The 25,279-nt window shown below is 41.4% G+C and overlaps 1 protein-coding gene across 4 annotated transcripts in view; it reads left to right on the top strand.

Annotated features, from left to right (window-relative positions):
- Positions 1-25,279, top strand: part of C3H1orf226 (chromosome 3 C1orf226 homolog) — a 309,505-nt gene that overhangs the window by 244,943 nt on the left and 39,283 nt on the right. For all 4 annotated transcript variants that reach the window (XM_061183173.1, XM_061183172.1, XM_061183174.1 and 1 more), the window contains 2 exons: positions 11,489-11,597; positions 21,814-21,955. In XM_061183173.1, coding sequence (XP_061039156.1) covers positions 11,489-11,597; positions 21,814-21,955 — 251 coding nt within the window. The remainder of the gene's footprint in view (positions 1-11,488; positions 11,598-21,813; positions 21,956-25,279) is intronic.

The following is a 25,279-nucleotide window of genomic DNA, read 5'->3' as shown; positions in this document are numbered from 1 at the left end:
TGTGTCTTGTTGGCATGCCAGTCTGCCTTCATATCTGCTCCATCGGTTTAAAATCTAGTTCTCAGTCCTTAGGGTATTACCTAATAATAAATGAAAAACTCAAAAATCAAAGGAGTTTTATGTGTGATGCATCTGAACTAACGGGACTTCACTTCTGTCTGGGGGTGGGGGAAATGAATAGCCAGGCAGAGCACATTATGGGTGCTTATTAATGACAACAAGGATGCCTCCCTCCCTCATAAGCAGGCATTAGGAACCTCCTATGTGCCAATCACAGTGCTGGCACTGGAATACCAAGATGTGGCCCTTGTTGCTTCAAGAAGCTTCAGTATAAACATCATAGTGAGTATTGGTTCAAGATGGCGGAGTAGAAGGGCGTGCTCTCACTCCCTCTTGCGAGAGCACTGGAATCACAACTAACGGCTGAACATTAATCCACAGAAAGACACTGGAAGTCACTGAAAAAGATACCCCACATCCAAAGACAAAGGAGAAGCTGCAATGAGACGGTAGGAGGGGCGCAACCACGATAAAATCAAATCCCATAACCGCTGGGTGGGTGACTCACAAGCTGGAGAACACTTATACCACAGAAGTCCACCCACTGGAGTAAAGGTTCTGAGCCCCATGTCAGGCTTCCCAACCTGGGGGTCTGGCAACGGGAGGAGGAATTCCCAGAGAATCATACTTTGAAGCCTAGCAGGATTTGATTGCAGGACTTCGACAGGACTGGGGGAAACAGAGACTCCACTCTTGGAGGGCACACATAAAGTAGTGTGTGCATCAGGACCCAGGGGGAAGGAACAGTGACCCCATAGGAGACTGAACCAGACCTACCTGCTAGTGGTGGAGGGTCTCCTGCAGAGGCAGGAGGTGGGGACAAGGACACTGGCAGCAGAAGTTCTGGGAAGTACTCCTTAGTGTGAGCCCTCCCAGAGTCCACCATTAACCCCACCAAAGAGCCTGTAGCCTCCAGTGCTGGGTCACCTCAGGCCAAACAATCAACAGGGAGGGGACTCAGTCCCACCCATCAGCTGACAAGTGGATTAAAGTTTTACTGAGCTCTGCCCACCAGAGCAACACCCAGCTCTACCCACTACCAGTCCCTCCCATCAGGAAGCTTGCACAAGCCTCTTAGATAGCCTCATCCACCAGAGGGCAGACAGCAGAAGCAAGAAGAACTACAATCCTGCAGCCTGTGGAACGAAAACCACATTCACATAAAGATAGACAAAATGAAAAAGCAGAGGGCTATGTACCACATGAAGGAACAAGATAAAACCCCAGAAAAACAATTATATGAAGTGGAGATAGGAAACCTTCCAGAAAAAAAAATTCAGAATAATGATAGTGAAGATGATCTAGGACCTCAGAAGAAGAATGGAGGCAAGGATCGAGAAGATGCAAGAAATGTTTTAAAAAGACCTAGAAGAATTAAAGAACAAACACCTAGAAGAATTAAAGAACAAGCAAACAGAGATGAACAGTACAATAACTGAAATGAAAAATACACTAGAAGGAATCAATAACAGCATAACTGAGGCAGAAGAATGGAGAAGTGAGCTGGAAGACAGAATGGTGGAATTCACTGCCACGGAACAGAATAAAGGAAAAAGAATGAAAAGAAATGAAGACAGCCTAAGAGACCTCCGGGACAAAATGAAACGCACCAACTTTCGCATTATAGGGGTCCCAGAAGGAGAAGAGAGAGAGAAAGGACCCGAGAAAATATTTGAAGGGATTACAGTCGAAAACTTCCCTGACATGGGAAAGGAAGTAGCCACCCAAGTCCAGGAAGCGCAGAGAGTCCCAGACAGAATAAACACAAGGAGAAACATGCCAGGACATATAGTAATCAAATTGACAAAATTTAAGGACAAAGAAAAATTATGAAAAGCAACAAGGGAAAAATGACAAATAACATACAAGGGAACTCCCATAAGGTTAACAGCTGATTTCTCAGCAGAAACTCTACAAGCCAGAAAGGAGTGACACAATATATTTAAAGTGATGAGAGGGAAGAACCTACAACCAGTATTACTCTACCCGGCAAGGATCTCATTCAGATTCAACAGAGAAATCAAAAGCTTTACAGATAAGCAAAAGCTAAGAGAATTCAGCACCACCAAACCGGCTCTACAACAAATGCTAAAGGAACTTCTCTAAGTGGGAAACACAAGAGAAGAAAAGGACCTGCAAAAACAAACCCAAAAATCCGCAACAAAATACTAGCAAACAGAATCCAACAGCACATTAAAAGGATCATACACCATGATCAAGTGGGGTTTAGTCCAGGAATGCAAGGATTCTTCAATATACACAAATCAATCAACGTAATACACCACAGTAACAAATTGAAGGAGAAAAACCATATGATCATCTCAGTAGATGCAGAGAAAGCTTTCGACAAAATTCAACACCCATTTATGATAAAAGCCCTGCAGAAAGTAGGCATAGAGGGAACTTTCCTCAACATAATAAAGGCCATATATGACAAACCCACAGCCAACATCGTTCTCAATGGTGAAAAACTGAAACCATTTCCACTAAGATCAGGAACAAGACAAGGCTGCCCACTCTCACCACTATTATTCAACATAGTTTTGGAGGTTTTAGCCACAGCAATCAGAGAAGAAAAAGAAATAAAAGGAATCCAAATCGGAAAAGAAGAAGTAAAGCTGTCACTGTTTGCAGATGGCATGATACTATACATAGAGAATCCTAAAGTGCTACCAGAAAACTACTAGAGCTAATCAATGAATTTGGTAAAGTAGCAGGATACAAAGTTAATGCACAGAAATCTCTTGCATTCCTATATACTAATGATGAAAAATCTGAAAGTGAAATTAAGAAAACACTCCCGTTTACCATTGCAACAAAAAGAATAAAATATCTAGGAATAAACCTACCTAAGGAGACAAAAGACAAGTATGCAGAAAATTATAAGACACTGATGAAAGAAATTAAAGATGATACAAATAGATGGAGAGATATGCCTTGTTCTTTGATTGGAAGAATCAACATTGTGAAAATGACTCTACTACCCAAAGCAATCTACAGATTCAATGTAATCCCTATCAAACTACCACTGGCATTTTTCACAGAACTAGAACAAAAAATTTCACAATTTGTATGAAAACACAAAAGACCCCAAGTAGCCAAAGCAATCTTGAGAACGAAAAATGGAGCTGGAGGAATCAGGCACCCTGACTTCAGACTATACTACAAAGCTACAGTAATCAAGACAGTATGGTACTGGCACAAAAACAGAAATATAGGTCAATGGAACTGTATAGAAAGCCCAGAGATTAACCCACGCACCTATGGTCACCTTATTTTTGGTAAAGGAGGCAAGAATATACAGTGGAGAAAAGACAGCCTCTTCAATAAGTGGTGCTGGGAAAACTGGACAGCTACATGTAAAAGAATGAAATTAGAACACTTCCTTACACAAAAATAAACTCCAAATGGATTAAAGACCTAAATGTAAAGCCAGACACTATCAAACTCTTAGAGGAAAACATAGGCAGAACACTCTATGACATAAATCACAGATCCTTTTTGACCCACCTCCTAGAGAAATGGAAATAAAAAAAAAATAAACAAATGGGACCTAATGAAACTTAAAAGCTTTTGCACAGCAAAGGAAACCATAAACAAGACGAAAAGACAACCCTCAGAATGGGAGAAAATATTTGCAAATGAAGCAACTGACAAAGGATTAATCTCCAAAATTTACAAGCAGCTCATGCAGCTCAATATGAAAAAAACAAAGAACCCAATCCAAAAACGGGCAGAAGACCTAAATAGACATTTCATCAAAGAAGATATACAGATTGCCAGCAAAGACATGAAAGGATGCTCAACATCACTAATCATTAGAGAAATGCAAATCAAAACTACAATGAGGTATCACCTCCCACCAGTCAGAATGGCCATCATCAAAAATTCTACAAACAATAAATGCTGGAGAGGGTGTGGAGAAAAGGGAACCCTCTTGCACTGTTGGTGGGAATGTAAATTGATACAGCCGCTATGGAGAACAGTATGGAGGTTCCTTAAAAAACTAAAAATAGAACTACCAAACGACCCAGCAATCCCACTACTGGGCATATACTCTGAGAAAACCATAATTCAAAAAGAGTCATGTACCACAATGTTCATTGCAGCTCTATTTACAATAGCCAGGACGTGGAAGCAACCTAAGTGTCCATCATCGGATGAATGGATAAAGAAGATGTGACACATATATACAATGGAATATTACTCAGCCATAAAAAGAAACGAAATTGAGTTATTTGTAGTGAGGTGGATGGAGTTAGAGTCTGTCATACAGAGTGAAGTAAGTCAGAAAGAGAAAAACAAATACAGTATGCTAACACATATATATGGAATCTAAGTGGGAAAAAAAAGGTCATGAAGAACCCAGTGGCAAGACGGGAATAAAGACACAGACCTACTAGAGAATGGACTTGAGGATATGGGGAGGGGGAAGGGTAAGCTGTGACAAAATGAGAGAGTGGCATGGACATATATACACGACCAAACGTAAAATAGATAGCTAGTGGGAAGCAGCCGCATAGCACAGGGAGATCAGCTCTGTGCTTTGTGACCACCTAGAGGGGTGAGATAGGGAGGGTGGGAGGGAGGGAGATGCAAGAGGGAAGAGATATGGGAACATATGTATATGTATAACTGATTCACTTTGTTATAAAGCAGAAACTAACACACCATTGTAAAGCAATTATACTCCAATAAAGATGTTAAAAAAAAAACCCAAAACGATGAAGAAAGTGGTAATAGGAACATACATATCGATAACTACCTTAAATGTGAATGGATTAAATGCTCCACCCAAAGACAGAAGCTCGCTGATTGGATACAAAAACAAGACCTATCTATATGCTGTCTACAAGAGACCCACTTCAGACCTAGGGAAACATACAGACGGAAAGTGAGGGGATGGAAAAAGGTATTCCATGCAAATGGAAATGAAAAGAAAGCTGGAGTAGCAATACTCATATCAGAAAAAATAGACTTTAAAATAAAGAATGTTACAAGAGACAAGGAAGGACACTACATAATGATCAAGGGATCAATCCAAGAAGATATAACAATTATAAATATATATGCACCCAACATAGGAGCACCTCAATACATAAGGCAAATGCTAACAGCTATAAAAGAGGAAATCGACAGTAACACAATAACAGTGGGGGACTTTAACACTTCACTTACACCAATGGACAGATCATCCAGACAGAAAATTAATAAGGAAACACAGGCTTTAAATGACACAAGAGACCAGATAGATTTAATTGATATTTATAGGACATTCCATCCAAAAACAGCAGATTACACTTTCTTCTCAAGTGCACACGGAACATTCTCCAGGATAGATCACATCTTGGGTCACAAATCAAGCCTCAGTAAATTTAAGAAAATTGAAAGCACATCAAGCATCTTCTCCGACCGTAACACTATGAGATTAGAAATCAATTACGGGGGAAAAAACGTAGAAAACACAAACACATGGAAGCTAAACAGTACGTTACTAAATAACCAAGAGATCACTGAAGAAGTCAAAGAGGAAATCAAAATATACCTAGAGACAAATGACAACAGAAACATGATGATCCAAAACCTATGGGATGCAGTAAAAGCAGTTCTAAGAGGGAAGTTTATGGCAATACAATCCTACCTCAAGAAACAGGAAAAATCTCAAACAATCTAACCTTATACCTAATGGAACTAGAGAAAGAAGAACAAACAAAACCCAAAGTTAGTAGAAGGAAAGAATTCATAAAGATCAGAGCAGAAGTAAATGAAATAGAAACAAAGAAAACAGTAGCAAAGATCAATAAAACTAAAAGCTGGTTCTGTTAGAAGATAAAATTCATAAACCTTTAGCCAGACTCATCAAAAAGAGGGAGAGGACTCATATCAATAAAATTAGAAATGAAAAAGGAGAAGTTACAATGGACACTGCAGAAATAGAAAGCATCATTAGAGACTACTACAAGCAACTCCGTGCCACTAACATGGACAACCTGGAAGAAATGGACAAATTCTTGAAAAGGTATGACCTTCCAAGACTGAACCAGGAAGAAACAGAAAACATGAACAGACCAATCACAAGTAATGAACTTGAAACCGTGATTAAAAATCTTCCAACAAACAAAAGTCCAGGACCAGATGGCTTCACAGGTGAATTCTTTCAAACATTTAGAGAAGAGCTAACACCCATCCTTCTCAAACTCTTCCAAAAAATTGCAGAGGTAGGGACACTCCCAAACTCATTCTATAAGGCCACCATCACCCTGATACCAAAACCAGACAAAGATAGTACAAAAAAGAAAATTACAGACCAATATCACTGATGAATATAGATGCAAAAATCCTCAACAAAATACTAGCAAACAGAATCCAACAACACACTAAAAGGGTCATGCACCATGATCAAGTGGGATTTATCCCAGGGATGCAAGGATTCTTCAATATATGCAAATCAATCAATGTGATACCCCATATTAACAAATTGAAAAATAAAAACCGTATGATCATCCCAGTAGATGCAGAAAAAGCTTTTGCCAAAATTCAACACCCATTTATGATAAAAAAAACTCTCCAGAAAGTGGGCATAGAGGGAAGCTACCTCAACATCGTAAAGGCTATATATGACAAACGCACAGCAAACATCATTCTCCATGGTGAAAAACTGAAAGCATTTCCTTTAAGATCAGGAACAAGACAACCTGTGTCCACTTTCGCCACTATTATTCCACATAGTTTTGGAAGTCCTAGCCATGGCAGTCAGAGAAGAAAAAGAAATAAAAGGAATACAAATTGGAAAAGAAGAATTAAAACTGTCACTGTTTGCAGATGGCATGATACTATACATAGATAATCCTAAGGATGCCACCAGAAAACTACTAGAGCTAATCAATGAATTTGGTAAAGTTGCTGGGTACAAAATTAATGCACAGAAATCTCTTGCATTCCTATACACTGACAACAAAAGATCAGAAAGAGAAATTAAGGAAATAATCCCATTCACCATTGCAACAAAAAGAATAAAATACCTAGGAATAAAGCTACCTAAGGAGGTAAAAGACCTGTACTTAGAAATCTATAAGACACTGATGAAAGAAATCAAAGATGATGCAAACAGGTGGAGAGATATACCATGTTCTTGGATTGGAAGAATTAATATTGTGAAAATGACTATACTACCCAAAGCAGTCTACAGATTCAGTGCAATCCCTATCAAACTACCAATGGCATTTTTCACAGAACTAGAACAAAAAATTTCACAATTTGTATGGAAACACAAAAGACCCCAAATAGCCAAAGCAATCTTGAGAAAGAAAAACGGAGCTGGAGGAATCAGCCTCCCAGACTTCAGACTATACTACAAAGCTACAGTAATTAAGACAGTATGGTGCTGGCTCAAAAACAGAAATATATACATCAATGGAACAGGATAGAAAGCCCAGAGATAAACCCACACACCTATGGTCAACTAATGTATGACAAAGGAGGCAAGGATATACAATGGAGAAAAGACAGTCTCTTCGATAAGTGGTGCTGGGAACTCTGGACAGCTAAATTTAAAAGAATGAAATTGGAACATTCCCTGACACCATACACAAAAATAAACTCAAAATGGATTAAAGACCTAAATGTAAGACCAGACAGTATAAAACTCTTAGAGGAAAACAGGAAGAACACTCTGTGACATAAATCACAGCAAGATCTTTTTTGACCCACCTCTTAGAGTAATGGAAATAAAAACAAAAATAAACAAATGGGACCTAATGAAACTTAAAAGCTTTTGCACAGCAAAGGAAACTATAAACAAGACAAAAAGCCAACCCTCAGAATGGGAGAAAATATTTGCAAATGAATCAACGGACAAAGGATTAATCTCCAAAATATATAAACCGCTCATGCAGCTCAATATTAAAAAAACAAAGAACCCAGTCCAAAAGTGGGCAGAAAACCTAGATAGATATCTCTCCAGAGAAGACATACAGATGGCCAAGAGGCACATGAAAATCTGCTCAACATCACTAATTATTAGAGAAATGCAAATCAAAACTACAATGAAGTATCACCTCACACTGGTTAGAATGGGCATCATCCGAAAATCTACAAACAACAAATGCTGGAGAGGGTGTGGAGAAAAGGGAACCCTCTTGCACTGTTGGTGGGAATGTAAATTGATACAGCCACTATGGAGGACAGGATGGAGGTTTCTTAAAAAACTAAAAATAGAATTACCATACGACCCAGCAATCCCACTACTGGGCGTATACCCAGAGAAAACCATAATTCAAAAAGACATATGCACCCCAGTGTTCATTGAAGCACTATTTACAATAGCCAGGTCATGGAAGCAACCTAAATGCCCATAGACAGATGAATGGATAAAGAAGATGTGGTACGTATATAGAATGGAATAGTACTCAGCCATAAAAAGGAATGAAATTGGGTCATTTGTAGAGATGTGGATGGACCTAGAAACTGTCATACAGAGTGAAGTAAGTCAGAAAGAGGAAAACAAATATAGTGTATTAATGCATATATGTGGAATCTAGAAAAATGGTACAGACGAACCGGTTTGCAAGGCACAGATGTAGAGAACAAACGTATGGACACCAGCGTGGGAAAGGGGAGGGGGGTGGTGGTGGGATGAATTGGGAGATTGGGATTGACATATATACAGTAATATTGTATAAAATAGATTACTAATAACCTGCTGTATAAAAAAATAAAATTAAATTCCGAAAAAATAAAAATAAATATAAAAATAAACATCATAGTATGAGATAACGTGCTATGGTAAAGGTGAACCCAGGGGCATTCAGCAGCTCAGACTTGGGGGCAGGGTGGGCAGGGAATGCTTCTCTGAATCAAGTCTTCAAGGATGCCAGAGGTGTCACGGCAGTTGCAAAGGCAGGCAGATGTATGCACCTGGTTCTGAAGGGCTATGTAGGTCAGGCTCCTGGAGAGAGATGAAAGCAGAAACATAGATACTCCATGCTGAAGAGTTTGGACTTGGTCTGAGGGCAGTAGGAAACCTTTGAATGGTTTTTAGAAGGAAATACTAGGATGTGGTTTGTGTTTTCAAAAATACCACTTTGCTAGCAATATAGAGAGTGGCTTGGCAGTAGGTGAGGTAGGAAGCAGAGAGACACTAGGTGAGTTGCAAAATTCCAGGTGAACAGTAGGACCTGTGAACTAAGGCAGTACTGTGGAACTGAAGGAAAATGTATATTTCAGAGCCATGTCAAGGAGGTGGGCTGCAGAGAACTTGGTCATGAGTGACAGATATTGGAGAACAAGGGAGGAAGGAGTCAAAGGTGTTGCCCAGGTTTCTGGCTTGAGTGGACATGGTGCCCCTCATCGAGAGAGGGCTTGGGAGAAGGAAGGCCATGTTTGCCTGAGAATTACAGGGGAGATGATTAATTTAGTTGGGGAACGTGATGAATTTGAAGCTTGAGAGAAGATCAGGAGTGTGTGTCCAGAAGGACTGGCTGGGTGGGCCTGGAGTTCAGGCAGGAGATGCTGAGGTGCAGTTGTTGGCTTGTCCCTTCCGTGTTAGGAGGACGTTTTGGCATCATTAGAAGGATCGGGTACTCTGTGGTGCAGGCCCAATAATGTTAGATTAGCTTTCTTAGAAGCCACGTTAAAACATAATAACCTCTATTTCAGCATCGTTCAGAGTTGGTGGACACGTGAGATGAACTGAAATGACTTTTAGCAGAGTTCAGCAGAGAAGCTTTGGTCCCCAAGGTGAACTTGGATTTCTTCCGGGGATTGTTCTCCTCTCTGTATCACTTTTCTTTTGAAAGTCCCGCTCAGACTTCTTGGGGTCCTTGGTAAGAATCTCAGTAAAAAGGCTACTTAGAGGGGATATCGGTAAGGAGAAGTAAAAAGCACTTTACTCATTATTTCATCTTCCCAGTAACACTGCAAGGTGTTACTATTAAAAGTCCCATTTTACAGATAAGAAAACTGAGCCTCTGAGGGTTCCCCGGCTTACCTTATGGTAAGGGGCACAGTTGTGGATATGACTCTAAATCCCGTTCTCTCTGTGCTGCACAGAAAGACTGACTCAGACATACCAGGCCTGTGAAATCCTGGGATGGAAAAGTTGTGTTTTCATTGAGGAAAAGATTCTGGGGGGAAATGATGTGTCCCCAGGGTGTTTATCAAGAGCAACACTCTCCTCAATGCTCAAATCAGTTCCTCTGATGTATCCCTGATACTCACCTCCCCTGCCCCATGTTGACAGCACTCAGACTTGGTGGTTCTGGTGGTACCCTGTCCTAGGTCCACCTAAGAGTCAGCCATTAGGGCCTTGCTTATAATTTTCCCCTTTTCCTGGCCTTTCCTCTGCCTCTACCCCCACCGCCCACCCACAGCAGCCAGAGGGATTCTTTAGTCTAAAGCATCAGGAAGTCAATCCTCTGCTCAGAAGCCTCTAATGGCTTCTCGTCTCACTCGGAGTACAACCCCTGCCCTTCAGGGTCTCCTGTGTTCTGGCCTTTCATTGCTTCTCTGACCCTGTCACTGACCACACTCCCTTGACTTGAGCCACGCTGACCTTCTGGCCATTCCTTGAATGCTTAGAGCGCCTTATAAACACCACTTGGCTTTGAAACTTGCTGTTCCCACTTTCTGCACTGCTTTTGCCCACGTAGTCCAGTGACTGGCACCCTCACATCATTAGGTCTTTGCCGCTCTTTGAGGCCTTCCTGCTAACCACCCTGTCTAAAATAGCAGCTCTGTCATGTTCTGTCCCTTATTTTTCTTCATGGCACTCATTTTCTATTTGTTTATTGATATCTCCTGAATATGAGCTCCATGAGTTCAGGGGCTTTATATGTTCTGTTGCTTGTTCCTCTGGCTGCTGGGATAGTGCCTGGCCCATGGTGTGCATTCAGGGGGATTGGTTGACTGATGGAATGAATACATGGAAGCTGTGAACTTGATGGCGTGGGACAGAAAGTGAAGTCACTATCACCGAGGGACCTACAATAATGAAACAGAGTGTCTCCCAATGTGGTTAGCATTGCTGGTTCCCTAAGTCTCCTCATTTGGACGTAACTGTGAACAGGTATTAGGAAACCTCCCCACATTTCCCTGGCTTAGATGCAGATTTATTGCTCTGATAAGGATGGGAATGATTTTTTCCTTCTAACATACAAGTTGCCAGGACAGATTTACTAGTGATAGCGTGGGGTCCATGTCCTACCTGTGTCCACCCTTTCACATCTGGAGGTCACTCACTGGAATGTCAGTGTTTGTGGAGCCCATGGAAAGTGCTTCCTGCATTGCGGCTTTCATAGGAGGAAAGCTTTCTCTAAGGACTTGACTTGAGTGAGCTCTGTCTGCAGAGTGTCCTTAAACAGAGGTTTCCTCATTGGAGATTTGAACCTAATGCCATTTTCAGTGCATTTTTCTGTTGTTCTTCCTGTAGGATCTTCTACGTCTCTCACGATTCCCAAGACTTGAAGATCTTCAGCTATATCGCTCGAGATGGTGCCAGCAATATCTTCAGGTGTAACGTCTTTAAATCCAAGAAGAAGGTAAAGGGGCTGTCATCTCTTATTTTCCTCTGATGGAACCAGAGTGCTCCTAACATTGACCCATCTCCCTGTTGATAGAGAGGAAAGATTTGGAGGTGGCTATTTTAATGCAAGATATAGGGGAACTCTCTCACTAGTCTGTCATTGCTTCTATATAATACAATTCTCTTTTAGTTTCATTTGAACTTTGTACTTAGTTTTATGCGGACAACTGGAGAGATCTTGACCATTGGTTAAGGGCTCTGCAACAGGAGCAGGCAGACAGCTCCAGGAGTGGTGCTCCCCTTGATGTGTGGTAGAAAAGAAGATTGCCGCTAGCTAAGGTGACCCTTCATCATAATTCTATATACTGTTCAGTGGCCTACAAACATGACATGTGGGATCTAGTTAGACTTTGTGATGTTGGTTGTCCTGGATGATTATTTTGTAACCATCATTGATGTATAGTAACCTTGATGCTTGAGTCAATGCAACTTTTGCAATTCCGTAGAGGCATGCTTCCTCTCTGTCATTCCTCCAGGAGCCTAACACACAAAACTGGGGTTTGGAAACGTGGGCTCTAGCTCCTCTTCTCCCCCGGAACTCTGAATGATGTTATGAGGGTCAGTATCCCCCATGGGTCTCAGTTTCCTTGTCTATAAAATGAGGAGGAGAGTCAAAACCAGCCTTTCTTAAAATGTATCCTGTAAAACATTTACCATCCAAAATGTTTCATGTTAAAATTATTCAATTTAAATGTGCTGGGAAGTCCTAAAGTCAGAGAAATCCCTTTAACGCAGCATTTCTCAAACTGAATTGGCCATGGAATCATATTTTTTCCATGTATAAGTGTTAATATCCTGGGAACTACTTTACTATACAGGTGACTTTGGAAAACGCTATTTGTGTCTGAAAGGTCCCTTACAGGTGTGGAATGGTAAGGTCCCAACCATTCTAGACACAAACCACTAACCCTGGCTTTCTATGAGGACTCCTTCCAAATTCTTTCCTGTTTGTCCCTTCTTTGATGCTATGTGATATCTTAATGCATCTTATGCCGTAAGACATCTTTAATAGATTTGTAGGTACCTTGCCAAGTGGGGATAATAAGAATAAAAATGTGACAGGGTCAAGATTTACTATTATATATGTCCTGTCCCCCACCCTAGCTCCATAAAGAGAATTATACTTTGCTGATTTAGCCTCTTCCTCTAAGATTTGTGCCCTTACTCACCAAGCTTTTTAATGCAAATCATGGAATTGGATGGAAAGAGCTAGAACTGGAAAGGTAAAAGGAAAAAGGGGCAAGTTGCCAGATTTCACTTTTAGATAATAGTACAGTTGAGAGGAAAAAAGTGAAAGTGGGGTGAAGTTGAGCTGCATATTAAAGATCTGATAGAAAGAGTAGGAAGGAGAGGAAGAGAAAGAAAAACCAGAGGGGCTGGAGATGAGAATTTAGGGCTTGGGAGAGTGAAAAGCACTTGTGTGGCTTTGAGGTGTAGTGGATCTAGGGAGGAGAGGAAAGGAAATACAAAGTGTTCCTGAGACTTATGAATTGGATCGTCTGTAATGGTCTTTGACAGGTACAACTAAAGACTAGGATTCCCTTTAATTCATTTCGAGTGTTCCACTTTACATCTGACTTTAGTTTTGTCCAGAGACTGGACCGTGTGGACCTTGGAATTTATTAAAGTTACAAATGGCACATTTTAATTTACAAAGTGCTTTAATATTTAATCTTACTTGATCCTTGCAAAAACCTACGTAAAGAAGTTAAGACAGGTAATTTTCATGCCCAATTTTACGGATAAGTAAATTTAAATTGAGGCTCAGAGAGATTAAATGACTTGCCCAAGGTCCCATGAATAGGCATTGGCTAGAATCAGGGAGACATGCAGAACAAAAGGATTTTGAGCAGGAAACCTAGGTAAAGGAGATGGTTATATTTGCTTTGCCAGCCAATCTAGTGTAGCAATGCAAACTCAGTGGGGTCGTCCAGTTCTTCTGCCAAAACCTGAGTCTAAGAATAGTGCCCATTGGAACTTTGATCTTGAAGCGAAGGACAGAATTAAGTTCTTATTACCCAGTGACAAAGGAGTAGTCATCTGGTTCCCTATCATATCAGTGTTTTCCATGTTTCATAGCTCTCAGAGCTAATCCTGATCTCTGGCTCTTTTATTTTCTATATCCCTTTCACCCTCACCTACTGAGACTGTAGCTCTTCAGAGCTGGTTCTCAGGCCCTTTGCTGGCCTGTAGCCATGCAGCTGAAGGAATTGTTTCCAGACAGCCTGGGCTGTGAGCCCCACTGCCGCTGAACTATAGGTGGAAGGGCTAGTTTCCAAGCCAGGAAAGAGAAGTGAATTAATCGTTCAGCAAAGGAAGCACAGTTGGGGAGGGGTGGGTGGGGAACACGTCTGCAAGGTTTTGCATGCTTATCCTGGTTAGTCTCCAGATCTGGTGATTTACTTTCTTGTAAAGCCCTTCTGGTTTGGAGAGATAATAGTTAGCTTGGGAAGGAGTTTTAATTGGCACATGATAGGAATACTTAAGAGGCGAGGGGGAAAGGACTAAATACTCTGAGTATAAGTGTCTTGCAGGGATGTTTCTGGGTTGTTGGAGGTCAGTATGGTGGTCTCTTGACTGGAAGCCAGCGGACCTGGGTGTTCTCCAGAGCCCTCATGTTGATTATAGCATAGAAAAACCTTGTATGAGCTCCTTGCTATGTCAAGGCTTGGTTATTGCTGTTCACGTCACATCATGTCCCGAGTGGGCACTCATGGCACATTTCCCATGACAGGCTTCTCGTGTGGGTCATCCTTACCTTACAATTCACCATGGGGAACAGGATTGTCTCTTCTGTTGGTTGAGAACATGGGTCAGGTGTCTCAACTTGCCTGGTAGAGGACCTCCCTGTACCTCGCTCCCAGTACAGTTGTTATTCTATACCTGTGGATCTTCCTTTACTTACCTATATAGCCAATGTGGTTCTCATCTTGGGGACTTTAATCTTGAGCTGATTTTTTTCAGTTGGGCTTTCACCAGAAGTTAGATAGCAGAATATTGCAGGAAGATAACATACTACCAGCGATTCATCTGTTAGTCTAGATTTTCCAAGTTTTAGCCTTATATTAAGTCAAATGATATCCAATCAGTTTTGGTTACTTGCTATGTGCTCATGACTGGTCTAGACTCTTTATATGAATTATCTTACTTCATTCCCTCAGCAGCCCTGTGAGGTGTAGGTACTGTCATGCTCTTCATCTTATGGATGGGAAAATGGAGACTTAAGGGGCATAATTCATAATGAGTGGTGGAGTCAGAAATGAACCCAGAAAGTCTGACTCTGGAGCTCATCTTTTTAGCCACTGCATTATATTATCTTCATCAGGAAGTTGCATAACTGAGGAGTAGCTTTGTTCTCCAAGACCTACTTGTAACCGGATTCTACTGTAATTGTTACTGGGGTATGAAGAGCTCCTTAAATCTGAAGGGTCCAAGTCTCTTTGAGATAGATTTTCCTTTTTTTCTCTTAGTATCTTTGTTTGGTCAATATTGACTCTATTTTACAGTGGGAGAAAGAAAGGGCCCAGGGATGTAAATTTCCATTGGTCACACAGTGAGTCAACATTGCCACTGAGATAAAAACCTAGCTTCCTGCTTCCTAGTCCAGAGCTTTGGCCACTTAACTCTGTTACACAAAATTCATAAGAGATACATGAGCCTCTCTGGATTTGAGTTTCTCCAGCCACCAAATAAGATGAAAGGCATCTCAGGAATGCTGTTTTTTGTATGTGGAGTGAGATGGTCTTCAGGAAACAAATTTTGTGTGACTGGGAAGGATCACCAGGATTGTAGTGGGGAGATCCCAGCACTATTCAGACTAGTGCCAGAAAGGGAGGGTAGGAGAGGGTCTTTTCCTTGCCCAGAGCATTGGAGACATTTCCTAATAACATGGCTTTCCTGTTTCTCCTCCTTAGGGGATATAATGACAGTATTCATTTGCAAGGCCTTTTGACTCCTGTGAAGTCTCTGTGTGGTCTCTTGACCTCTCCAGTGGAGTAGCTGTCCCGCTCCTGTCATTTTCTCCGAGCCCCAGGAGCATGTGGCTGTCTGCCCTGATTAAGTGTGACTGTACTTATTAGCGCATCAGTGCATGAAGTGTTGGTGATTAACAGGAGCCACAGGAATCTCCCCATTATCTTCATGAAATTGTTCTGCTGGCAATCACAGCTCAGTTGGTTTGGGTTAGGAGAAATCATTTCCTCCTATAATGCTGTCACCATCAGATTAGGGGCCACAGTGGAGAAGTTTAGCTGTCCTTAAGAGCTTGCAATGGATTTTGAATGGTGATGTCAGTCATGTGCTAAAGAATAAGTCACTTTCCTGGCCAAGCTCAAGAAATGGAGGAGAGATAGGTCCTAAATTTAGGGAAGGAACCTCTTTTTTTTTATATCTTAAATGTTGAGGTGGGGTTGGGTTGGGAAGTCAAAAATATAGAAATCATAAGTCTCAGAACTGATCTAGTCCAAACCTCTCTGTTAATGGAGAGGAAATCAGTACCTGGAAAAGTGAATTAACTTGGCCATGGTCACCTAGCTGGTTACTGACAGTATTAAGCTTATAACTTGACCTTCTTTTCTCTATGGTACTGTGGTTCATGGGCTAGCAGAGTACAAGGGAAAACCCAGCAGTCCATTGGAAATTGTAAGGTCCACTATCTCCTGTCAGTGTTGAAAGTCATACCCACTTTGAAACTAAACTTTCCCCATAGTAGCAATATTCTAGTGTCCAAGGCATTGCCTTGATCAAATTATATGATCAAGGCCATTAAAGAACCTGTTAGACAGAAACCTAATCCATCTCCCATTTCAGAGGCTTAGTTTGTTGGATCTTCCTCTAGGTAGAATTCCAGATATATTTTCTTGCTTCAGCATTGCAGATTCTATAGATTGAGATCATTTGATAGATATAAGCTTAAATCTTTTACTAAGGTTCAAAAAACACATTAAAGAAACGTGACCTTCAGCTCTATTTTTGTTGAGATTCTGTGCTGGTTAAGGTCAAGAGAGGGGCACTGTACTTTCTTGCTGTGGTAGATGAAAAGAATTATAAACCTGTGAGTTGTCCTAGAACTGACTTACTGGGCTGCAGTTCCTTAGAATTCAGAAGCACTTGGCAGATAAATCTCAAGTTCCCAGGAGATGCAGGGTGGCGGAGGAGGGGGATGTACACTGGAGTAGAAAGCTAAGTTTATACTAAGAAAGGCTAAGTAGACTAAGAAAGACACTTACTTCTAAGAAGTGTGCCCCCCAGTCTTCTCTTCATTCTCTGTCATTGTCATCATCATCTTCTTCATCATCATGTACCCCTTGCATTTTGAGCTTCTTCTATTCACTTTCCTTACTTATCTGATGACTCCCCTGCTCGCTGCAACTAGAGAAAGCCCGCACGCAGCAACGAAGACCCAATGCAACCATAAATAAATAAATAGATAGATAGATAAATAAATAAATAAAAATTAAAAATAAAAATCCTAGTAAGTTCCAGAGAATGACCATATCCCGGAGCTGGAAAAGGGTGCCTTCCCAACATGCTAATTATTTGCTCTGCTTCATACCTGACTATCTTCACAACTTTAAAGCCCCAGTTTGATTTGCAGAGGTCAGGAGGTATGAGCACCTGCTTCGTGATGACCCGTGGGGCCCGATGGAATGGGTTCTTCTTAAAGCTTCTCCCTCCTGAGTTAGTTATGGTTTATTAAAATAAGTTCCAGCATGTGTGATTCCTGCATTCCGAGGTGCAGGCAGAATCAGTGTTCTTGCTTAGAAGGCCAGAAGGCCCAGTTACCCCGTGGGGTAGGCCTGGCAGGCAGGGGCCAGCATGACCATGCAGGGAGAAGATAGCACCAGTGAGGGGAGGGACAGCCCCTGCCAGGTGCAGGCTGGCCCTCCTAGCCACCTTCAAGTAATGTTCCCCAACCGGGTCCTTATATAGAATCTTCTAAAAGTAGACTTTTTACTGGTGAAGGAAGCGGAGTCTAAAAGGTCAAGGGCCCTCTGAATTCACATAGCCATTTGTGAGAGAATTAGGAGCCACCCAGCCTCTTCTAACTGCTAGAGTGGTGAGTGGGAAGGGCTGTTCTTTTACATGTATATAATCATTCTGTAAAGCAGATAGGGTAGCTTGATTATGTTTTCAAGTGCGGAGAGCTCTTCATAAAACATGCTACTGTGTCCTTTTACTGTGAATGGAAATACAGCCTTCACATTAAACAGGAGTAAAGGATAAATCAAAATGAAATCATTTAGCAGTGAATGTGCCAATCTAGAACTCTTACTCAACAATTTCCTCACAGCAGAAACCTTCATACCAGCTCAGACCAAAGATGATTTGGCCCAGTTCTTCTCTGTTGCTATGGGGACAGAGAGATGGTGGCTCTAGCCCTTTTGATGCTAACATACCTACATAAGAGGCCATTCCCTTCATGTCTTCACGTTTCTATTATTGATAAAGTAAGCCTAGCCTTTCCTGAACTACTGTTTGTTTTATGTCTTAATTCCCCTTTGGTGCAGTGAATTCCATATTCAGAATAAAACATTTCTTGAGCACTTGGTATATGCCGAGCACTGTGGGAGGTGCTCTCATATATGTTAGCCATATATTTATTCCTCTGTGTGGCGGAGGAGAGGCTATAAACATCAGTGATTCACTTTTCCGTTGAAGTTACAGAGATGTTCTGCAGAGCAGCTCTGGTAAAGGGGGCTAGGAAGGAAATGGGAGGCCAGGGAGGTGGGAGTCATTTCTAACATAGGGAAGTCAGGACCAGTGAACCCTAAGTCTGCATTTTCTACTATTTCAGGGGAATCAGATAGAGGTGAGGGTCAATTGCTTGTCCTAGTAAATGTACTAAAATGTGAAAATGAGACACGGAGAGTACAAATATTAAGCCTTAAGACCAGCCACTTCCTTACGACCGTTTTGGGCTTGTAAATAGTTGGTTGAAACCAGTGGGTGTGTGTCATATATTTGTCCTTGATGAAGGTGGCAGAATAGAGATTTGAGCTGGGTTCCAGGTTCTGCAGATGCTCGGTCCTGAGTGTATCCCATCATCCACTGTCAGTGTGTGATGCATGAGAAATGCAGGTCCTCTGAAAAGTCATTTCCCACCAGCTATATCCTCATACTTAAATCGGAGTGTTTCCTTCCAAAGAGAAGTTTAGAGATCTTGTCCTTTCCCCTGTTAATTCCTTAGACTCAGGGACACTTGAGTCCCTTTCATTTTCTAATATTATCTTAAAAGTTAGTTGAGGTATCTGTGACTTACAGAATTGAGGGGATTTATAACATGTCCTCCTTAGGAGAACCTGAGATTTTGTAGCAACGGATGTGGTAGTAAATTTGGAATTTTCTGTGTGAGTATATATTTTTAAGAGGGAAACTGGGTCTGTACTCTGGTAATAATACAATTGGGAAAAGACTAACTCAGCCTTTGCAGATACTTATGCAGTATGATTTATCTGGGTTAATTTATGGAAGATAAGGAAGTAATGGAATCTCTACATATCATTTAGACTTACCGTATTTTATTTCTAGACCTCCCAAATTTGTCCTTTTCTGCCTCTTGTAAAGATGTGTAAGAGAGCAAAATTTCCGAAAGTCAGAAGAAGGGAAAGGGGAAAGGCTCTGTGTAATGGACACTGGCTATATTTGGTAGGTAGAATATAGCATCTCTAAGGTTTGGTAAACTGGTAGTAAGCTTTGCTGTAAAAGATTAACCACAGGCAGTCTGCTCTTATTCTCATAAAGACAATAAGTAACAACAGATCTAAGGAGGCCTGGGGGAAGAACACTTTTGAGTGGAACAGAATCTTCTTTTTCACCTGAGGGTTGAGCTTCCTGACTCAGCCTCCTCATCAGAGCACAGCTTGATTGCCAAAGGAGATGTGAAAGATGTGCTTGGCCTGGATTGGTTAGGGACTGTGCCCTCTAAATGACACTTTTTTTTTAAAGATTTATTTATTGATTGATTAATATTGATTGATTGCTATGTTGGGTCTTCGTTTCTGTGCGAGGGCTTTCTCTATTTGCGGCAAGTGGGGGCCACTCTTCATTGCGGTGCGCGGGCCTCTCACTATCGCGGCCTCTCTTGTTGCGGACCACAGGCTCCAGTCGCGCAGGCTCAGCAGTTGTGGCTCACGGGCCTAGCTGCTCCGCGGCATGTGGGATCCTCCCAGACCAGGGCTCGAACCCGTGTCCCCTGCATTGGCAGGCAGATTCTCAACTACTGCGCCACCAGGGAAGCCCCTAAATGACACTTTTTAAATATATTTGGGGAGTGAGGAAGGTGGGGGCTTCTTGCTTAAGACCAGTGCCTGCTGCTCTTCAACTTCCAGTGTAGACAGAGCAGTTACCTCCTAGATAGTACAAACTTGTGGCGTGAGAAGGGGCCTAAGCCTGACCTTTGGTAAACAGGAGGAAGTTAAGGTTGGAGGTACAGGACAGAGGCTCTGATCCACCCCTGGATGATGGGGGATCCCACAGAAGTTACTCATCTCTTCCTGCCTCACTTAAAGTTCTCATCATCCAGACATGTCAGGATGGTCCAGGTGAGAGGTCAGTTAAGAACATCCCTGGAGTTCGCATCATGGGCGAAGAGAGGTCTGAGCACTAAGACGGTCACTTCTAGGAAGTGGTTTGAGGAACATCAGGAGGAGTAGACGTAGACTGAGATCTGAAGTAGGCCTATGACGACGATTGGCCAAGATGCCTTTTCATCTTAACGTGAATACTCCGGCCTGAAATGAAAAGGGAGAACACAGAAGTAATGCCAGGCTTGAGGAAATAGTAAGGGGAGCGACTTGGGGACTTACACCTAGCAGAGAGTGAATTAGAGCAGTAGTTCCATACATGGGATCCAAGGCCCGTAGGGATTCATGAAGATAGTAATGGCGAAATATGAGCTAATTTCAATATTATGAATAGTGTAAATGAATCATACGTTTATCCTCAACAAGGCCTTACAGGCTTATCAAAACATTGGACTCTGCGTTTGTCTATAATTGCATCGGTTTGCTGATGAGAAGCTCTACTTGACTGCTGATGTTACCTCGGGGTTTTTTTAATGTGCTGGGTGAACTGATGGTGTCATTAGGTAGTCACAACTGACCTGAAGTCAGATCATCCAAGATGTGATTAATCTTAGACTCAAGGCATAGAGTGACAGCCACAGTTAAATGCAGTGCAGTCTATGGTGGCAGAGTGTTTGGGGACCACTGGTGTAAAAGGAGAAGTGACCTAAGCTTTCCCAGCCTGAGCTCTTAAACTCTGCATAGCTCTCACTGAAGTCCTTCAGTGAGTCTTTGAAAGAATGTGAAAGCAGACCGATTATCAAATTATAATCAGTTATCCAGTTAGAAGACCAGGTCCTGAAAACCTTGCATGTGGGCCACTTGAGACTCCTTCCAGGAACAGACTCTTTTGTCCTGTCTCTTGCTGTCCTAGTAGTGGAATACTGGGAGCTAGGGTTAAGCTCAGTGCTTGGGCAGTTAGAGGAAGAGGTTAAATAGCAAGAAAAAAGAAAGAAAGAAAAGAAAAAAAAAAGAGGAAAAAAAAAAAAAGAAAGAAAAGAAGTAGCCAAAGAATGGACCCAGTGAGACATCTTTAGAGCAAGGCTGGGAAGCTCACCTTAGATACCGTTGGCTGACAGTGGTGTTCCAGGGAACTTGGACTCTAGGCCTCAACTGGTTCTGCTGTTTAGACCATGGCTTCTCAACCCTTGGTCTGCAGGAACACCAGGGAAACCCACCGCTTCCAGCAGAAAAAAAAAATGATGGCTGAGTTACTCTTAGTGTGATGAACCCATGGAACATCTGATAATGGTTGGCAAAGAATTCTGAAGCATATCAACCACTTTTGTCAAACTTGGGAGGAGGAATTGGGCTAAGTCCAGAATTGGGATGTTTGCTATCTGTCCATTCAGTTGACTGATTGTTTCAGAACTGTGGTGACAATTTCTATTTTCTGGAGTATTTCAGGAAGGGAAAATGTCTTTGCATTCTTCTTTGTGAGTATGTGCACATCCAAACAACATTAGGTTTTTCCATTTCTTTCCTTTGCTGGCTTCATGGGTTTCTGTCTGCATGCCTCTTGCACATCCTCTCCGACCTTGGCCCTTCTTGTGTCCTTATAGAGGGTCTCCACATCCTTCCTTCTCTCCTTTCCTTTCTCCTTCCCAGAGCCAAGCCATGCGCATCGTCCGGACGGTGGGGCAGGCCTTCGAGGTCTGCCACAAGCTGAGCCTACAGCACACGCAGCAGAATGCCGACGGCCAGGAAGACGGGGAGAGTGAGAGGAATAGCAACAGCTCAGGGGACCCAGGTAGGTCACTGCTGTGGGTGTGGATGGACAGGCAGGTAGACACACAGCGTGGGGCGGTGGAAGTGAACGGTGGCCCAGGAATGGGGATGTTCAGGTGGGGAGCAGTCTGGTTTTAATCTTGAGCCGATCCCCAAAAGAAGCCTGTTTCCTCCTGGTTCACAGATTCAGAGTGTGGGGCTATTTCGCCAGCTGGGTGACTTCCCCCGGAGAGGTGGGGAGAAGATAGGCAAAAAGACTGAGAGAATTGGTCAGAGAATCAAAGATATCTTTGGGATATTTCAGCCCAGCGAAGAGTCCTAAGGATCAGCTTATCCTGGCTAGATTTTTGGACTCTGAAAAATAAAATTCTTCTGAAAATAATTTCCTCCACATTCAGATTCAATTGTCTCCCCTCCTCCATCTTACCAGGACCAAGTCCTTAACTCTGAGAGTCCTCTTGGGGGTGTGTGTGTGTGTGTTCATGGGTGCAAGCAATCAGTTCACTTAAAAAACATTTGATTTTCTCCATTTCTCTCTATATTCCAAATTTTCTTTAAGGAATGTGTGTTACTTTTATAACAAAATTAAAGATATTTAAACTATCAAACAAAGAAGCATTTAAACTGGATATCAGGAAACACATTTTAAAGGTAGAACTGTTTATGCTACCAAGTCAGACCCCAAAGAAAATTACCGTACAAAAGCACCTTCATAAAACAAATTAGAAAGAAGATAATTACAGTTATCTAAGTAGGATTTTTTTTTTTCCTATTTCTAAATTCTGTAGTTCTGTGAACCCTCAGTGTGGACATTATTCCAATATCTCCAATCTTCAAGTCTCATTAAAAGTCAGGAATAAGACTAAGGTGTCTTTTATCATCTCTATAATCTAACAGTAAATGTGGGGGAAAAGGTATGAGTATTAGGCAAAAAGTTAATATTGTTTGTACATTTTTATGTGGAAAACCCATGAAAATAAACTGAAAGCTATTAGAAATAAAAGAATTTAGTTAAAGAAGTGAGGTCCAATAAATACGTATGGATAACTATGGTTTTCTATTCCAACAACAACCAGTTGGAAGTCATAATGGAAGCAAATATCCACTAAAATAACAATTTAAAAAGATAAAATGCCTATGAATAATCATAATAAAACATATGTTTTATATGAGGAAAATCATAAACAATTGCAAAGTTCTTGGTTGGGAAATCTCAACATCATAAAAATGTTAATTCTCCTTACATTAATCTATAAATTTAACATTACAATACAAATTTTTAACAGCAAAGTAGGCACCTTGGTAAGCTATCATATTCAAAACTTATGGGATACAGATAAAAGAGTGCTCAGAGGAAAATCAAAGGCTTAATTATTTACATTAATAGATGATCAATCATGAAAATCAAATTAATTAAACATTCAAATCAAGAAGTTAGAAAATAGCAAAAGAAATCTCATACTGCAAAAGGCATTATCGCAAAGTGGTGAAGAGTAGAGACTCTTGGTTTACATTCTAGCTGCAGTGGTCACTGGCTGTGTGATTTTGGGCAAGTTCCATAACCTCTCTGTGCCTTAGTTTCCTCTTTTGGAAAAAATAGAAATAACAGTAGTGCCTACCTCATAGAATTTTTGTGTTGATTAGATGAGCAGATACATTTCAAATGCTGAGTCTGGTGCTTGGCACATGGTAAACACCAAATACATGTTAGCTATTATTATTTTAAAATATGGGAAAAAACAAGAATAGAAAAAATCCTGGAAGAGAAGAGTGATGACAGAGGAGTGGCTTTCCAGGTACAAAAACATATTATAAAGCTATAATAGGTAAAACTGTGCTAATGCATGAATAAGTGCGTGAATGGATCAGAACAGAAAGCTCAGAAATAAACCCAGACACACATGCTGACATAGTGTGTGATAAAGGTAGAATCCCTATGGAGAAAAATGTGGAAATCATTAATTTTGAAAATTCACATGCTTTGACCCCCAAATTACCCTCAAATTCCCTTCAAAGAATTCATGTTAAGGGTAAACCCATACATGTGTGAAATAATGCATACATAAAGTTACGTAAACAAAGAATTTGTTATAAAAGCAAAAAATAAGAAATAGCAAGAGGGGATTTAAAAATAAATTATGGTTACAAATAATGGAATATTACACAGAGTTGGTGTACTGTATGAACTGATAAAAAGTCATCTCCAAGATATTTTGTTGAATTAAAAAAAAAAATCAAGGTGTAGAACTGTGGATATGATATGCTACCAATTATATTGTAGAAAAATATATACATGTAAATGTAAGTGTGTGTGTATATATATGTATATATATACATATACACATGAAACCATATATGTGCCTACTCTGCGTAGAATGTCTCCAGAATGATACACAAGACACTGGTAACTGTGGTTCATTCTGGAAAAAGGAACTAGGTGGCGATAGTGGGAGAAAGATGTACTTTTCATTATACCAGACCTATAGCTGGCCATGTTGCTCAGAGAACAGAAGCTGATCTGCTCACTTCTGAACTGGAGGATTTGCCCTCAGAGCTGCTAGCTGAAAAAGATGGATACCTTTACGTTATTAACTGTTCTTTGGTAATGCCCTGCTCCTCTGTTGGTGGAGAATCATAGCTAAGCCTCAGAGGCTTTCAAACCCACGGTACCACTAGCAGCCAGGATGCACATATACAAAGAAATTCTAATCAAAAAGTAAAGGGCATTGTCTCTGGTGAAGCCATTTATTCCTGGAGTGAAAGGGTTTGGACATAGGGAGGTTACCTAGAGGTTGAGTGTTTGAACTTTGTTCTTATCCCAGAACTCCTGTCTGAGGAGCTTGATCCTAGCCTCCAAGCACCTAATCAGAACTAACTTCTCAGCCATTTGCTAAAGAGGTCAGGATGGTATGGTTTGGCCTTTTGGAGAGAAGAGCTGGATAGCATTTCATACAGACTATTCTGAGGGGTAGGTCTTCTCTCCCTCCTGCAGTGGGAGCTACTCCTTCCTTCCCCTTCTAGACCCTGCAGGGGTCTTCTGGGTGGGGGTAGGTTGATATGATTTCCTGTGATACTAGGAAGGATTCTCTCTGGGGCTGAGTAGAGATTCCAGTAGGGATCCCTTCCTATCCTTTTCTCTGTCTTGTCTTCCCCCACTCCTCCCCTAGCACCCTGAGTGTATCGTGTACCCTCCAGCCATTGTCAGTGCTCTTCCAATTGCCAGTGGTTCCTGCATTTACCCCAGTCAGCCATTAGACTCATCCTTCACTATCCTGTCTTCTGGGGAGCCTGCCTTCCAGCTTCCACTGTCCCATCCTCTTCCTTTCCCCTTCCCGAAAACGTAAAC

Source organism: Eubalaena glacialis, chromosome 3 (genome assembly GCF_028564815.1).
Source record: "Eubalaena glacialis isolate mEubGla1 chromosome 3, mEubGla1.1.hap2.+ XY, whole genome shotgun sequence".
Taxonomy (NCBI): Eukaryota; Metazoa; Chordata; class Mammalia; order Artiodactyla; family Balaenidae; genus Eubalaena; species Eubalaena glacialis.
The sequence above is the reverse complement of the archived record's forward strand: the minus strand, read 5'-3'. Positions and strand labels throughout refer to the sequence as shown.